At 55.4% G+C, this 17,441-nt stretch overlaps 1 protein-coding gene across 1 annotated transcript in view; it reads left to right on the forward strand.

Moving 5' to 3' along the window:
• The first annotated feature begins 10,776 nt into the window (after positions 1-10,776).
• The window catches only part of OTOF (otoferlin), a 189,829-nt gene continuing 183,164 nt past the window's right edge, over positions 10,777-17,441 (forward strand). The window contains exon 1 of the mRNA XM_039532355.1: positions 10,777-10,855. Coding sequence (XP_039388289.1) covers positions 10,777-10,855 — 79 coding nt within the window. The remainder of the gene's footprint in view (positions 10,856-17,441) is intronic.

The following is a 17,441-nucleotide window of genomic DNA, read 5'->3' on the forward strand; positions in this document are numbered from 1 at the left end:
ACACAGCTGGCCTGTCCCTTCTGTGGGTGAAGCAGGTTGATTAAAATCACAGCCATCTTTCTAACAGCACTCAAAATGAACCTTTCAGGTTGCTATTGAATCGTCTCCCGTCTCCGTGAGCTCGGGGTTCTAGCTGGGATGGGACGTGATGGAATCCCACAAAAAGAGGCACCTGCGTTGGTATTCCTGGCTGGCGCCAGAAAGAGGGGAGCTGGGGATCTTTGAAATGAGTCTGCTTTGGTGAGATCTGCAGCCCATTGTCGCAGGTTTGAGCAGCTGGGATAGTTCAGAGAAACATCCCAACTCTGGGGCACTGATCCAAAACAAACCCAAATCCTGAGCCTTCAGATGCCTCCTCAAGCATTTTTGAAAGCCCTAAAATGGACGGTTGCGGTCTGTGATGGGTTCCCCACAGGGTGCCACCTGGAACTGGGGTACCACTGAGCCCCCTGACCCACCAGCCTGGCCTCCCTCTCACACTGTGCTGCTGTGACAAGCTGCAAAGCCCTGCAGTCTGCACTTTCACCAGCATTCACACAGGTAGGGACACACCCAGCTGCAGTTACAGGCAGGATTTCCCAGCCTGGGACCCCAGAGCAGTACATGCCCTGGTCAAATCTGGCCAGTATGTGGGTTTAATACCTGGTCCGCCTCTCCCTCAATGTGACAAGGACAATGCACACACATGGTAACCAAGCAGAGATTTCCCCCAAGCACTGCAGTCAAAGCTCACTGGTTTAGATTAAAACATAAAATAAGTTTATTAACTACAAAAGAATAGATTCGAAGTGCTAGCAAACAGATCAAAGCAGATCACCTAGTGAATAAACAAAACCACAAACTGAACTTAACACACTTCTCACCCTGAGTGATACATGAGCTGGCCGATTCTTAAGGCACAAGCTCCCTTGGCTTTTCAGCGTGGGTTTCCCAGGTTTTCATACACAGGCTAGAAATCCCTTAGCCTGGGACCATCTATTCTATGATGTATGATCATCATTTCCCCCCGTTCAGTCTTTGCCCCTCAGGTGTTTCCAGGTGTGTTGTTGCAGGGAGAGTGAGGTGCCCCCATGATGTCATTGTGCCCCTTTTATATCTTCTCCTCACTTGCTGCAAAGCTCCTTTGCTGTGACCTGGGTCAGACAGTTCCCATGGTGTGGTGCTGTCTCTGCACACAGCTCCTGGGTAGCCCTGGTGCTCATGTGCATTTCCTCAGTGAGCCATTAACATTGTTTGGCCTTTTTACTCTTGCACCTGAAAGGCTGCTTGGGGGTGTTTTCACCCTCACGGCGTGTTTCAGTAACACCTACATAGCCAGCTTCAGAACTTCCCAGTTGGCGATAGCACATGCAATCCAACGAGATATTCATGTCCAGCAGACCAAGACTTTTAGACTGACAGCTCACAAGGCAGACTGTGTACAGAACATAGCCTAATGACATGACAGTGGTGAATAGTGGGGTGCCAGGGTCTCACAGGGTCCTTCCTTAATTTGGTGTCATGGGCCCGCATTGTTCAAGTCAATGGGAGTGTTGGTGCTGGCCTGCAGGAGCAAGCTCAAACACAGCAGCTATTATATCACAGATTCATGGATCCCAAGGCCAGAAGGGACCGTTGTGATCATCTAGTCTGACCTCCTGTATAGCACAGGGCAGAGACCTGCCCCGCAGTAACTCCTAGAGCAGAGCTTCAAACAGCCAGTCTTGATTTAAACATCGTCAGCGATGCAGAATCCACCACGGCCCTTGCTAAGTTGTTCCAATGGTTAATTACCCTCCCCGCTGGAAATGTCACCTTATTTCCAGTCGGACTTTGTCTAGCTGCAACTTCCAGCCATTGAATCCTGGGGGACCTTTCTCTGCGAGGTGGAAGAGCCAATTATTAAATATTTGTTCCCCCACTTATAGACTGTGATCAACTCACCCTTTAACCTTCATTTTGTTAAGCTAAATAGATTGAGCTCCTTGAGTCCACTGCCATAAGCAGGGCCACCTGGGGGGGGGGCAAGTGGGGCAATTTGCCCCAGGCCCCACAGGGGCCCCCACGAGAGTTGTTCGGGGCCCCTGGAGTGGGGCCCGGGCCCCAGTAAACTCTCGCGGGGCCCGGGCCCCTGGAACTTCTTCTGCTCTGGGTCTTTGGTGGCAATTCAGCGGCGGGGGGTCCTTCTGCTCTGGGACCTGCCACCGAAGTGCCCTGAAGACCCACAGCTGGGGGTCCTTCTGCTCTGGGACCTGCCACCGAAGTGCCCTGAAGACCCACAGCTGGGGGTCCTTCTGCCCCGGGACCTGCCGCCAAAGTGCCGGGTCTTCAGCGGCAATTCGGTGGCAGGGGCCCCCTGAATCCTCTGGGTGGCCCTGGCCAGAAGGCAGGTCTCTAATCCTTTAATCTTTCTCCTGGCTCTTCTCTGACCCCTCTCCAATGTATCAACATCCTTCTTGAGCGGTGGGGCACCGGCACTGGACCCGGTATTCCCACAGCGATCACACCAGGGGCAAATGCAGAGGTCAAATAACTTCTCTGCTCCTGCTTGCGATTCCCCTGTTGATGCATCGCAGGATTGCATTAGCTCTTTTGGAAACGAGTCACCCTGGGAGCTCATGTTTGGCTGATCAGTATTTAAAGGAACAGAGCTCATTCTCATGAGACTTTGGTTCTCCACAGGGCCTGCAGGTCTGCAGCCCAACAGGACTCCGTGTTGTAAAGGGCACAGGCGGCGAGTTATATGGGTCCATGGTGCCTGTGCTCCACCGACATTCAGGAACGTGGGCCCAGCTCCATCAATATTTGGGCTTATATTTTCAGAGCTGTCCCATCCATAGGACAGACCGGGGCAACCACCCCGGGCCCTGTGTTCTGGGGGCCCCGTGCTTCAGGGGGATGCGGGGTCCAGGGGGGCCTGGGAGGTTAGCGGGGGGCCTGGCACTGGCAGCAGCAAGTGACCCGGTCCCAGCCCACCCCTGCTCCGCCACCATGCCCCCTCCCCACCCCCATTCCACCCCTTCCCCCAAGCCCCCGCCCCCCTTCTTTACGGATTCCACCCCCTCCCCCAAGTGATGCCAGGAGCCAGCGGGGTGGGGTGGAGCGGAGCCAGGTCCCCCGCTAGCCCCCCAGGTTGCCCTGGAACTCGCAGCCCTTGAAGCGTGGAGGCCCCCCAAAGTGTGGGGCCCAGGGTGGTTGCCCCGGTCCGTCCTATGGACAGGACAACTCTGCTTGGACCCATTCTGGGCACCACCAAACATTATACAAACCTGCCACCCATGGTAAAGGGGAGTCCCAGCTGGGAGGCAGACAGAAGAGCCTCAGCTTTTTTTGATTGATTGGCACTGCCTATGAGCTGTAATTAGCCAGCCCATCCTTCGCTCAAACTCGCATGCAAGCCATGGAAACCGCCCCCGTGGCATTTTCGGAACTGGAGAGAGCCACCCACTTTGGTGCAGGTAATTGTAGATTGCAGCGTAATGCAGCTAGAGCCTTATTCATGGCAGCTGCATCCTCCAAACCCTGTAGAGTGAACTGAGGCAAGTGAAGGACGAGAATCTTGCAGCTGAGAAAAGAGATGGAGAGACAATGAGGCAGAGCTGCCCTGTGAAACTGAATGATATGGGGAATAAATGGTGCCCCTGGAGTTCCTTCTGCTTGTTCCTGGCCATTGGTTTGTGCACTCGCTGAGCAGCTGTTTAGACTCATGCCTCCAGCATGTCAGTAGAGCACAGTCACCAACATGTGCCTCAGTTTACCAACTTGTAACACTGTATTAATGTGGCTGGTCCCCACAGAAGAGTCGTGAGTCTTATGCAACATTTGTAAAGTGCTTTAAGCTCTTCCAATAAATGTATTAGAGACTCCTGAAGAATTGTCATTCTCCTAATAAAAGTTTTCCAGCCCAGTCCTGCTTTCAGTTAAGTCTCCATTGACTTTAAGGAGTGCAAGGAAGAAAGCACATTCGGTTTCCAGGTGCCATGCTGCAGCCATGGCAGGCGAGGAAACTGCAAAACAATCACAGTCATGGGACAGACAACAAGGACGGCCGAAGCCCGTCGGTATGGAAGTGGCAAAAGTCTCTTCATTGCTGAAGCTGTCGCTCAGTATTGCTGTCCTGCCGCCCTGATAGGCGTTTGCCCCACCACAATTCCATCGGAGTCCCCTGGTGGACTCTCCTGGGAGCTAGGGTTTGCTCTGCCTCTCCAGATCTCCATAGATCTCCTCTGAGATCTGTGCCCACCCAGCCGTTCGCTTTGGGCAGCACAGTTCCACTGGAGTCACGCTGCCGTAGAATCCACGACCTTTCGGGCAGACTCCCTGCAGTTTGATGTGTCTGGGGGAAGACAAGGTGCCTCCCTCTGCACCACTTCTTCCCCTGGCACGGGTTCCAGAGTGTTTTACAAAGGAGATCACTCTCTTTCTTCCCACTGTTGTGTATGGGCCAGGGGGTATCTGACCGGGAAGGAGACCCTCTGCAGGTGGCTCACCAGGGAATAATTGGTTGTGGACAAAGTACGGGACTGGGGCTCAGGAGACCTCAATTATATTCCTAGCTCTGCTGCTGGATAGCCTTGGGCAAGTCACTTGACCTCTCTGTGCCTCAGTTTCCCCCTTCTGTAAAATGGGAAGAAAGAGCGTGATCTCCTTTGTAAAACACTTGGAGAGCTACATATTACTGTGATACTTTAACTATGCATTCATCAGCGTGCAAGGTGATGGACAGACGCAGGAAGGGAGCATGCAAGCTCAGGTATACAACTGGAGTAGAACTTGGCATGCATGATCCACAGAACGGATCCCAGCCAAGAAAGCAGACAGTCTGGCTAAGGTTCTTCTCTGGCTCCCATTACCACAGTAGTTGCACCCCCCACAATCCTTACGGTGTTTATCCACCGAACACCCCTGTGAGGTGTCAGTAGGCACAGAGAGACTAAGTGGCACACAGGAAAAGTCACACAGGAAATCGGTGGTGGACAAAGGATCGCACCCCCTCTTCCAAGTCCCCTCCGAGCACCCTACCCACTGGGCCAACCTCTTTTCAAGCTGCCCTCAGCTGGTAACATCTCTCCATCACAAACCCTCTGGGTGGGATCTGCTGGCTGCCTGCAGGCCCACGACAGACCCTCGAGCCATCAAGTCTCCCAAATCTGATGTGACTAGACAGACCCAAAGCACGTCCTGGTAACGTGACCTCCCCTCTCGCCTCTGGACAGGAAGGACAGGATAGTATAAGGGGCCCTGGGTTCTTAACTGGCCTTAAAAGAGATTTCAATTACTAATCAAAGGGCTGAGCGGGATTGGCCTGCTGGTGCGGAAGTCAGTGACCAAGCTCCCATTGAACAGCAGCGCAGCCGAGCGCCGAGAGCATTTTAAAGAACAGCCAGCCCAGAAGAAAGGACTGGGGATATTTCTGTTAGCAAAACCACCCACTGGAAAATTAAATGCTCTCCAGCCTCGTACAAAGCTGCCGCGCGTCCCGGCTCGGGCTGTCTCTGATAAGTACGTCTTCTTCAGCCACACTCGAAAGAATCTCGACTGGGCTCCAGCCTCGGCCACGTAATGGTTCCATACTTCTCTTCTGCAATTAAACCGGCCTGTTGCCACCATGCCACTGCCAACGCACCGTGCCCACGGCATCTCGTCCGCAGCTGGCAGGACGGAGAACTCCACCCTGAAGGAGAGATCTGCATGGTTCATTTCCCCACGAGTGGACACTGGCGCACTGGGGTGAGGGGTGATGTCTGCCCAGAAGTGGAAGCAGCAGATGGATCGAGTGACGAGAATCTAGGGCATTTGATTGCGCTGCAGAGATGCCGGTGGGATGAGATCTTTGTCAGGTTAGGCGGGAGCACCTGTAGACAGGGCAGGATCGATGTCAGGGCCCAGCAGAGATGGCTCTGCTCGTTCTTGTTGTGTTTATTGAATTCTAGCAGTGTGCTCGGAGGATTCGAGAAGCAGCCCAGTGCCTCTCGAATAGGAAGTGGATGAAAGTGGATTGTTGGTGCATCCAATAGTGCTCTGGGATCCTCCCTTAAGAAAGGATTCATTAAAGGGGATACTCTATAGCCTAGTAAAGAGGAGAGGCTAGAAGCTGGTAAAGTACTAGTAGGAACTGAAGAGAAACAGCCAAAGGAAAGAGTCCCATTCAGTTACATCACAGGAAGGCAGCCAGGGGATCCGGTGGATGCAGTGTACTTGGGATTTCAGAAAGCCTCTGACAAGGGCCCTTGTAAAAGACTCTTAAGCAAAGTAGGCAGAAAAGACAGGAAACAAACGGCAGAGCTAAAGGGTCAGTTTTCACAGTGGAGAGAGGTACACGGTGTGGTCCCCAGGGGTCTGTACTGGGCCCAGTGCTGTTCAGCATATTCATCAGTGATCTGGAAAAAGGGGTAAACAGAGGAGGCAAAATTTGCAGATGATACAAAATTGCTCGAGATAGTTAAGTCCAAATCAGACTGTGAAGAGCTGCAAAGGGACCCCACAAAACCTGGTGATGAAGCAACAAAAATGGCAGATGAAATTCCATGTTGATAAATGCCAAGCAATGTACATTGGAAAACATAATCCCAACCATACATACAAACTGATGGGGTCTAAATTAGCTGTTCCCACTCAAGAAAGATCTTGGAATCACTGTGGATAGTTCTCTACAAACATCCATACAGTGTGCAGCGGTAGCCAAAAAGCAAACAGAACCATTAGGAAAGGGATGGAGAATAAAACAGAAAATATCATAACGTCACTATAGAAATCCACGGTACGCCCGCATCCTGAATCCTGCGTGCAAATCTGGTCACCCCATCTCAGGAGGGAGATTAGAACTGGGGAAAGTACAGCGAAGAGCAACACAATTGACAAGGGGTATGGAACCGCTCCCGGATGAGGAGAGATTAAAAAGACTGGGGCAGCTGACTCAGGCTCCCAGGGCTGCTGGGCCATAAAACTGCAGTGTAGGCATTCAAGTCCAGAGGGGGGAAGGTCTCAAAGCCCAGGCACCAGCCAACCCAAACATCTACACTGCTACTCTTAGCCCCCAGCCTGAGCTGTGCACGCCCCGGTCAGCTGACCCGGCTCGGAGATTCGGTGCCGTGGGTATTTTACCGCAGTGAAGATACACCCTGCATAAGGCCAGAATTATCTTCAGCAGAACGGGGCCTGCTGGGCCATCCAGATATACAGCTCCATCCTGTGCAATGCCCACTGACCAAATATACAGCAAGCAGAAGTCCTGCATACGGACTATCACCCTTCTCTCCTACGTTAGAATATTCTCTTACTTCGGCAGCACTGCCAGGATATAATTATGACCCTAATAGAAAATGACACAGTATTAATCCAAAGTTAGTTCACTTACATGTACTTCTGAATGAGTTTAATGATTTTTTTCTCTGGCAGAATGACAAGAATCAAAGCCCTCTAATAGAAGTGGATGGGAACAGATTGAGAATGATGCCTTATTTCCTGTGTTCCGTTGTATATTTCTGAGGGTTTTGCCTGTCTCGATCTGAAAATACAAAGGGTGTCCTGGGCTAGCTTGGTACTTCACACTTCTTGGAATTGTCCGAGCAGCAAGTGAGCGGAATTTATAATTTCAGAGACACAAGCAGGCTGACAGCAAGCCCTTACACATATACTCTCGTCACATTTTCCCACATATCAGTAGCAGCCTTATATTCTCAGTGGAAATTGATTTATTTGAAATAAAGGGAAACAAGAAAGAACAAAAGTAAAGTCTACAGGTGAGAGGACAGTATATGTGTCTCCTGAGGCCTGGGGCAGTCTGCACCAAACTGAACACAACGGCACTCTCAGAGATATTTAGGCCCCTAACTCCCACAATGCCTGCCTGTCTTTGGTAGACCTTCGACTTAAAGATGCAGTACACAGAAAGCAAAAGGTACGTAGAGCAGGTACATTGCTAAAATACACCATGTTATTAAGTACTGTCATGTGAGCAAAGATACTTCCAAAGCAAGAATGTTTATTATTTCAAATAGGTGAGAAGATATAAAAAAAAGAGAGAGCTATCATATCAGGAGTGCTCAAGCTACTCTCTTTCTCCATGTGCCTTCTGCGTACAGCAATTCTGCAGCAAGATCCATCTTCTCTTTTAGCGAGGGCTCATCTCCACAGGGGAACTGACTGGCAGAACTACAGTGGTATAATTGGACGGTTGCGGCTATGCCAGTATAAGCGGAGTCATTAAACTGGAGTAAAAATCATTTTTATTCTGGAATAGTGTCCCCATGGGAAGACCTACTGGCAAAGCCACAGCCGTCGAATTACACTGCTGCAGTTCTGCCGGTCAGTTTCCCCAGGCAGAGCAGCGATCAGCGTAGTTCCTTTGCCATGGGTATAACAGTTTGGTCAGTTCTATAGAAGCAAAACCAAACTATGTTATAAAACATGGTCAGGACTCAGTTGTGTTCCCCACCGTTTAGACAAGGCCTTGGTGACACGCTTTGTGCCGCTAGAGAATGAGGGGAACAGCCCAAGGGAGCACATTGGAGTGAATGGTGAATAAAGCGAGGGGAAGCTGTTCTTTCTGAAATTCAGCCCAAGGATTTTTCACTGCTTCGTAGCCCACAGGACAGCTGCTGCAGGAGCAGTAGTGACCCAGCGCGTGCCTCCTGGCTGAGGATCACCAGCTAGATATATGCATAGCGTGACCGCATCTCCTGCAGGTGTCCCGACTTTTTCTTAAAAACGGGCAAATTGTCCTGTAGTTTCTGTCCCCTCCCCTATCAGTACTGGCAGGGCCTGCTGCCGGCCAGATCCCTGTTCACCAGCCGCCCACCCGCCAGCGGTGTGTGTGAGGGGCTTCCAGTGGCTGACGAGGGGGGTGGGTGTGCAAGGCTGGTGGCAGGACACAGATGCAGCGTGTGGGGCTAGCCGCTCCCCTGGCTGGTGCGTCAGTGCAGCCCTCGCTGTGTGCCGGCTCCCTCCCATCCCTTGCCTGTGGAGGGGGCTTGTTCTATAAAGTGATTGTCTTCCATTTTGGATTTGAAATTTCCCTCAGAAGCAAAGGCACTTTGTTCCGGGTGCAGGGAGGCGGGTCAGTCTAGGGGCTGTGTTTGCTCTGGGTGCAGTGCCCAGCACGCTGGGGTCCTGGTCCGTGACGGGGGCTTGTAGGCACTTGGCTAATGGGAATCACAACACATGAAAGGGAAGGGGAGACTAAGGGACAGACTGGGCCGGGGAGGTGGGCAGAGCTGGGACAGGCGTGTGCCCCCTCGGTGCAGCCTGCCCGCTCTTTAGTCAGACAGGAGGCCAGAGGGGGGGTCCCAAACGAGTAGCAGCGGCCCCGGGCAGTGCTAGGACATGTGGCGTGGCTGTGGGTTTGAGGGGATGGGATCCCATCTTATAGAGAACAGCCTGGACCCGAGAGTTTGGCTCTGACATTAAACTGCCCCAGTGTTTGCGATGGTGTGTTGGAGCTGGGGTGTTGATGCAGGTCCAGTTGCTGTGGGAAAAGACAGTGGGGGAGGGTGGCGAAATCCCATTTTGATCTATGGCTCAGATAATGCGTTTATAAACGGTATGAATGTGCCCCTCTTGTGGCTGGTGTAATCCAGACTGCTGTCAGCGTGTGTGTTGTCCCCTTTTACTGGCTGGTTGCCTACAGGATAACAGCCTACTGCTGCAGCCTGCTAATGGGGTTACTTGTTTAACTCAAGTGATAGAAATCTGGGCTGCAGTGTTGAAAGCTCCAGGTTCTAACCCGACTGACACCCATGGGTTGGGCAGGGCCGCCAAGAGGGGGTTTGGGCCCTGGTGGAAAAAAAAATTTCAGGCCCCCCAGCAAGGGCAGACCAGCTAAACAGGGCCGGGGCAGCCGGGCCCCGGTAATTTGTACCGGCTTCCCCCACCCCTCCTCGTCGGCCCTGGGGTTGGGTCCATTCCATGGGCAGGGAAATGGAGACTAATCCTAGCTTGGATAGCGATTCACCATGTGTCTTTGGGAAAGTCATTTAACAGCTTGGTGCCTCGGTTTCCCCCTCTGTCAATGAATGACAATTCCCTGCCCTGTCACTGGGATGTTGAGGGTCCCTTCATGTCTGTGCATTGGAAAGCAGAGAGGTACGAAGGTGCAAAGCTGTATGTGCTGACTTCCCATTGAAATAGCATCTTCCCCCATTAAACACACACCACTGGCCAGCCCAGTCAGGGAGCGGGAGTAGATGAGAGCTCACACCGCCCTCCCTCCCCCGGCTTCTGTGGGGTGGGGACGAACCATAGCCGGCTCTTGCAGAGAACTTTTCATCCGGAGATCTCAAAGCACCACACAAGTGTTTATCAGGTGTTTATCCTCCCCCACCCTGAGGCAGGGCAGTGCCAGGAGCTCCCTCCTGGGGACGGGGAATTGCCCAGCAGGCTTCAGAGGTGCAACTTCAAAGCTATGTTTCGGGTCCGGGTGCAACCCCCGCCCCCAGCCTGGCTCCTGCAGGCGCCAGAAGGTGACGCAGGGAACCTGGGGCAGGGCAGGGAATGGGACCCAAGTCCCAGGCTAGCGGGAGGCGCAGGGAGCTGAAGTCCAAGGCCGGGGGGACCCAGGAGTCCGGGAAAGGCGCCCCTCCCTGCCTGCCTGGCGGAGCGTGGAAGGCTGCGCGGCCCCCTCCCGCCGGGGGCTGGCTGCAGCGCTGGGGCGCAGGAGAGGAGCGCACGGCCGGCCCGGAGCGCGGCGCTGGCAGCTCCTGAATAATTGAGCGGCTCCCGGGCGCCGGCCAGCGGAGCAGAGGCGGGCGTGGAGGCTGCGCTGCGCTCCGGCGGCGCAGGGGCTCTCCGGGGCGCACCATGGCGCTGCTCGTGCGCCTCAAGGCGGTGACCGGGCTGCGGGGCAAGGGGGACCGGCTCGCCAAGGCGGCGTTCAGAGGTAGGGGGAGCCGCTGGCCCGCGGGGGGGGGAGGAGGAAAAGTTCTCCGCGGGGCTGGGGGCTGCTGGGTCCCGCGGGGCAGGGGAGAGGCTGGGCGCGGGGTCCCGCGTTGCCCGGGGCTAGTGTCCCCACGCGGAGGACGCTGCAGATTCACCCCCCTTTGGCTCCCTTCTCGGGCCCCCCAGTCAAACAGCCCCCGGGTCTTTCCACGGGGAGAGACAGAGTCACCTGCCCACAGGGTCCGGGCGCAGCTTGGTCGCGCTTGGCGGTGGCCCAGTGGCGGGCAGGGCTGGCTGGGAGCAGGGCCCCCACGTTCTCTTCCACCTTCTGTGTCCCCCCTCTGCGAAGCGGGGATCCCCACCAGCTCCGAGACGGGGGGGAAGAGACCCACCTTCTGTGTCCCCCCTCTGCGAAGCGGGGACCCCCACCAGCTCCGAGACGGGGGGGAAGAGACCCGCCTTCTGTGTCCCCCCTCTGCGAAGCGGGGATCCCCACCAGCTCCGAGACGGGGGGGAAGAGACCCACCTTTGGGGTTTGTGCTCTATGCAGGGGGCAGAGTCGCCCAGGGGTCCTGGCACGGGAGCTCGATTTGCCCTCCAGTCACGCCCCAGCAAAGGGGGCACATGAGCCAGTAAAGTTTGGAAACTGTCCGTGTGGCCCTGTTGACCCCTGGCATCTTCCTAGGGCAGGGGTGTCAGATCCCGTGCTCAGGGCGGGGGTCAGATCCCGTGCTCAGGGCGGGGGTCAGATCCCGTGCTCAGGGTGGGGGTCAGATCCCGTGCTCAGGCCACAGCAGCTCCCTTGCCCTGGTGGGGCTCACACAGCCTCAAAGACGGGCAAAGGGCCGGATCTGTACCTGCGACTGTGCCTCTGAGACCGCTTGACTTCGGTCCTTATTGTCACACCAGGTCGCTTGCCAGTCTGTAACCCCGAGTTTCGCGCTAGTTTCTCGAAGGTGGTTGCGCACCAGTTAACAGTGTAAGATGTTTCTGTAGCACCTTCCAACCCAGGGACCCCGCGGCACCAGATGTGTCTATAGCACCTTCCAACCCAGGGACCCCGCGGCATCAGATGTGTCTATAGCACCTTCCAACCCAGGGACCCCGTGGCAGCAGAGCTTTCGATAGCACCTTCCACCCAGGGACCTCATGGCCTCAGATGTTTCTATAGCACCTTCCAACCCAGGGACCCCACGGCATCATACCCCCATGGGGCACCCAGCCACCGAAGCGTAGGAGAGCAGCCACCGCACAGAGAGCAGGTTTGCCAGAGAAAACCCGGACAAACCCCTGTTCTGGCCAAACAGGCCGTGGAGCCTGGGTGGCGAAAAGGCAGCAAGCTGCGTGGACCTGGGTGGAAGTGCCGAACTTTGGAAAGGGCCGGCGCTGAGTCAGATCTGCCAGGATTTGACCCAGTCGCTTCATGGAGTCCTAAGGTTTTAAACCAGGTAGTTTGATCAGCCCCTCCCCTCCCCCGAAAAGTGACTGGCTAAGGGTTATGAAATGAAATTGACTGAATGCGTTGTGGGTCCTAGATCCTGCCGGGAACCAGACTTTATCCAGGGCTGCTGCATTTATTCCCCCAACAGTGCTTTCTCCCGGCCTCATTCGTAGTCACCCGTAAGCCCGCTAGGAATCCTCTCCTCCGGAAGGAGATGCACAAACCCCTTTCTGGAGAGTGCTGAATACGTCCAGGGGAGCGGATCACCAGCTCACGGGCCTGGCACCCCGCTCTGGGCCCACAGGGCGGTAGTCGGCAGCCTTGTGGCGGCAAGGGGAGGGGGATTCTAACTAACGATGGATGACTGTAACCGAGGAGCACTACTCCGCTCACAATGTGTTAACCGCAGCCGCTGTAACTCCAGCAGGGAACAGCGCAAAGAAATAGCTAGTGGTGCTTGTGCGCAGAGGTGGGGTAGTGGCTAGATCACAGGACCGGGGGGCGGGAACCCTGGGGTAATTGATAAGTGCTTTTGTGTCCCAGCACAGCTCTAGCAGCGACGGCCCAGTCCTGCCCCTTCTCCGAGGCCCCACCGCCTGTTCACTGCATCCCCCCTCCCTCCGTCGCCCACGCTCCCCCACCCTCACTCACTGGCCTCAGGCTGGGGCAGGGAGTTTGGGTGCAGGAGAGGGTCAGGATGTGGGCTCTGGGAGGGAGTTTGGGTGCAGGAGGGTGTCAGGATGTGGGCTTTGGGAGGGAGTTTGGGAGTGGGAGGGGGTGTGAGGTGCAGGCTCTGGGAGGGAAGTTTGGGTGCAGGAGGGGGTGCAGGGTGCGGGCTCTGGGAGGCAGTATGGGTGCGGGAGGGGGATCGGGCTCTGGGAGGGAGTTTGGATGCAGGAGGGGGATCGGGCTCTGGGAGGCAGTATGGGTGTGGGAGGGGGATCGGGCTCTGGGAGGCAGTATGGGTGCGGGAGGGGGTGCGGACTCTAGGCTGGGGCAGGGGGTTGGGGTGCAGGAGGGGGTCCTGGCTCAACACTTACCTCAGGAGGCTCCTGAAAGGTCACCCCCCCCAGCCCTGTAGTGCCCCTCAGTCCCGACCTGCATCCCCCCATTATCCCAGCCATAGGCGCCAACTTCTGCTGGTGCCAGGGGGTGCTCGCCTCGCCTCTGCCCCGGCCCTGCCCCAACTCCACCCCTGCCCCACCCCCATTCCAAACCCCTTCCCCAAAGTCCCTGCCCCAACTCCGCCCCCTCCCTGCCCCATTGGACTCCTGCCGTGCCTGGGGTGGCAAAAAAGCTAGAGCCGCCCCTGTCCTTCCCCAAATCCTCCTCCCCTGAGCGAGCCCCGTTCCTGCTCCTTCCCCCTCCCTCCCGGAGCAGCTCGGCGCCAGGGGGAGAAGTGGGGACGTGGTGTGCTCAGGGAAGGAGGTGGAGGAGGAGGTGAGGTGAGGCGGGGGGGCGGTGAGGGGAGCTTGGCTGCTGGTGGGTAGCAAAGCACCCACCAATTTTTCCCCATGGGTGCTCCGGCCCCAGAGCACCCATGGAGTCGGAGCCTATGATCTCAGCCCCCCAGCTCTGCCAGTGCCCCTGAATCCTGACCCGCAGCCCCCTGCTATCCCAGGCCTGCCCTCCATGGCTCTGCCAATGGTGCTCGATTCTGACCTGCAGTCCCTCTGCTCATCCTATCCTGCTCGCCGCCTTACTCCCAGCTCTGCCGACACGTCCTGTTCCTGACCGGCAGCACCCTCGGCTAGTTCTGTTACGTTCGCTCGGCTTTCCGAGTCCTTTCGGTAGAACCCCATTGGCTTCATTCCTGTCCAGCTCCACAGGCCGCGTCCACAGCGGGGAGTCCCTGTGTCTGCTGGATTCATCCCAGCAGCGCAGTCCCCCTTGTGTCGCTCCCTCCGCTGCGTGCCGGGAGACAGCCGCTCCAGCCGGCTATTACGGAGCAAGCTTTGCGACTGTACTTCCATTCAGACCTGGCTCTGAAGTGCCAGGACCCCAGATGTGTCCAGGACTGGGCGTGATTTTGGCGCGCAGTGTTGTCAGCAATCAGAGGCCCACTGTTTATTGGGGGCCAGTCGCTGGTGCAAACACAACAGGGGTCACAAGCGTGTAGCAGGGCTCCTCCTTCCTCTCCCCGTCCGGCCAAATAACACTAAACCCTCACGACGGTAAGTGTCCGTGCGGCGCGCGCTTTGGCTGCGTCTACACTCCACGCGAGGGGCGATTCCCCTGCTCGCACGCAACTACTCGCAGTGGCTGTCGTGGAGCTAGGTGGGTATAAAAGCAGCAGAGCTGCGGTCGCCCGGCCATCGGCAGCGGAGTCACGGCTTAGCCATGCTGAGCACAAACCCGCCTGACACCAGCGGGTACGTAATCGACATGGCTAAGCCGTGCCGCCACAGCTACCCCTCTGTTTACACTCGCACTAGCTCAAGGAGAGAGAGGGCCAGCCTGGGTGCACAGGTAGAGAAATCCCACCCCTCACTCCTAGTGTAGACACAGCCCGGGAGGATCCGTGACAGCTCAGCCACAGCCAGGGTGTTTAAGTGACCAGATCCAGGCAGGACTGAATCATGAGTCAGGCCCCCTGAGAGTGGTTTAGTTCATGCAGTTTTAAAAAATAATCAGTAGGGGAGATCTTCTGCGTTGCCTTCTGAGCCTCGAGGCCGCACGCAGGTCACATTTTGAGCTAGCCCGGAAGGCTAGATATTTTCCTCTTTTTTTAACTGGAAGCTGAGATTCGTGCTTCATCCGGAGCCTCCAGGAGCCTGGGGCTTTAAGGAAAACGCCAAGGATTGCGAGACCTGCAGTAAAATGGCGAGGGCAGCTCAGACCCCTGCCAGTGCTCCACGGACGGACACGGTAACTTTCATTCACTGCTTAGTTCCACTGCAAATCCCCAGGAGCCCCTGAGCAGTGGGAACAGCAGCCCCTTTGCTGGTCTCTGCAGCTCTCCAGGGAAGGGCTCAAAGCTCTTTACAAGCTCTAATGGCCAGATCACCGCCTCATATTAAGAAGGGTCCCGTGGGACACCTTACGCACGGCCCGCTTGGCAAGCACCCTCACAAGCTAAGGGGATGGAGGCTGTACAAGTGCCTAGATAGAGCAATACAAAGTAATTACACAGGCCACCAGGTTCCCCTTTGTACCCCTTGCGCAGAGGAATACAGCGCCCCCAGATTGCGGGGGTCCCAATCCCCCAGTGTTGTCTAGTGGCAATGAGTTCCACCGGCTCCTTGTGCATTGTGTGAAAAAAATATTTTCTCCCACCAGCTTTGAATTTGCCACCTTGGTATTTCAGCAGATGTCCCCTTGTGCTCTATTATGAGACACAAGCACTGCCCAAATCGATACACCAGCGTGTCAGGGCTGAATTCTGCCCTCGGTTGTTCATTTCAGCGTCTGACTCCAGTGGGGGTGCAGGAGGAGAGTTTACCATTGATCTCTATCTGTCAAGGTGCTTATCTGGCCCCCATTACTATAGTGCCTGAGCACCCCACGATCTTTAATGCATCAATCCTCACACCACCCCTGCAAGGCTCCCCATGTGACTGATGAGAAACCACGGCACAAAACCTAAGGGAGTCTGTGGTGAGGCAGGGAACTGAACCTGGGTGAGCCAAGTCTCTGGCCGGTGCCCTGAGCCTGGCCCAGCTTCCTCTTGAAGTATTTATTCCTGGCCTTTCATTTCTCCTTCACTAGGAGGGAACTCGGGAGACCCCCACACGGGCCTGTCTTTCTCCTCTGGTGGCATCTTCTCTCTCTCCTGCCTCTCAGACAGGCCTGCTGCTGCTTTGCTTGTCCCTAAGAGGGGTCTGTTTTCAGCCCCTTCTCTCCCCGAGACGCCTCTCCTCCGCCTGAGCGGTGCAGGCACAGGAACAGGCCGTCGGTGCCGTCCGCAGGAGAGTTAGGAGCTAGCTGTGGCTCGGACGGCCTCACCGGTGCCTCTCTGCTTCCCCCTCCTCAGCTCTAACCTGGCCGCTTTAAATGAGATCCCAGCAGGGGCGGAGAAAGGGAGCGTTTCTCGCTGCTGGCGAGCTCAGGAATACCACGTCGGTAGACCCTCAAACCTAGGAACACAGAGTGAAATCCCTGTTTGTATCACCCCAGCACCTAGCGGTCACAGCTGTGCTAGGTGCTGTACAGACAGGCCCTGCCCCAGAAAGCTTTCCCAGTTTAAATAGACAAGACAGCCACAGGGTAGCAGGGGAAACAGGCGCTGAGAGGGGAAGTGACTTGCCAAGGGGCATAAAGTGGGTCAGTAGCAGAGAGGGGATTAAAATCCGATCCCCCTCCCTACCCACTGGGCCGCGCTTTCACTGCTTAGTGTGCAAAAGTTCCTCTTTTGAGTGTGCATTCGGCCTGGCACCGGACACTAAATAATCCCCCGTCTAGGCATGTCTAGGCACACAGCCGAGGGGCGAATTTCACTCAGAACAGATCATCGCCCAAAAGGTCTCTCCCATCTTTAATTTTTATGATCCTCCAAGCTGCTTTTCAGTGGACGATCCTTCCTCTGCATCCCTCTCATGGGGTGGCTGGTCCCAGGAGCCAGGAACTCCCATGATGCACTGCCTCTCCCCACTCTGAGAAGAGACCGTGGTACCTCATGGGAGATGTAGTCCAACCAGAGAGCCCTGCCTCTAGAGGAGAATGGAAGAGTGAGGAATCTGAACTACAACTCCCATGAGGCACTGCAGCATTTCCAAGTAGAAATAGTGTGGGTTTTGCCTGACATTTTTCAGTATTTGAATTTTTGTCAAAAAAAACAGCATTTTCTGTAGGTGGAGGGGGACCCATTTTTTGACCAGTTCTAGGTTCCTGCCTTTGTTGCTCCAAGACTCTGGGTAATTCTCTTCCTTTACAGCTTCATAGAATCTCAGGGTTGGAAGGGACCTCAGGGGGTATCTAGTCCAACCCCCTGCTCAAAGCAGGACCAACCCCAACTAAATCATACTTTCCTTGAAAATATGTACCGGCTGTCTGGGCTCTTGCATTCCTCCACCTTCCCCTCCTGAGTTACCCTCCAGGAGAACGGGACTGAAATCAACAAGATGAAATTAATTAAAAACAATTGCAAAGTACTTCACTTAGGAAGGAAAAATCAAATGCACAACTACAAAGTGGGGAATCACTGGCT

The sequence above is a fragment of the Mauremys reevesii genome, linkage group 3 (assembly GCF_016161935.1).
Source record: "Mauremys reevesii isolate NIE-2019 linkage group 3, ASM1616193v1, whole genome shotgun sequence".
NCBI classification, from domain to species: Eukaryota; Metazoa; Chordata; order Testudines; family Geoemydidae; genus Mauremys; species Mauremys reevesii.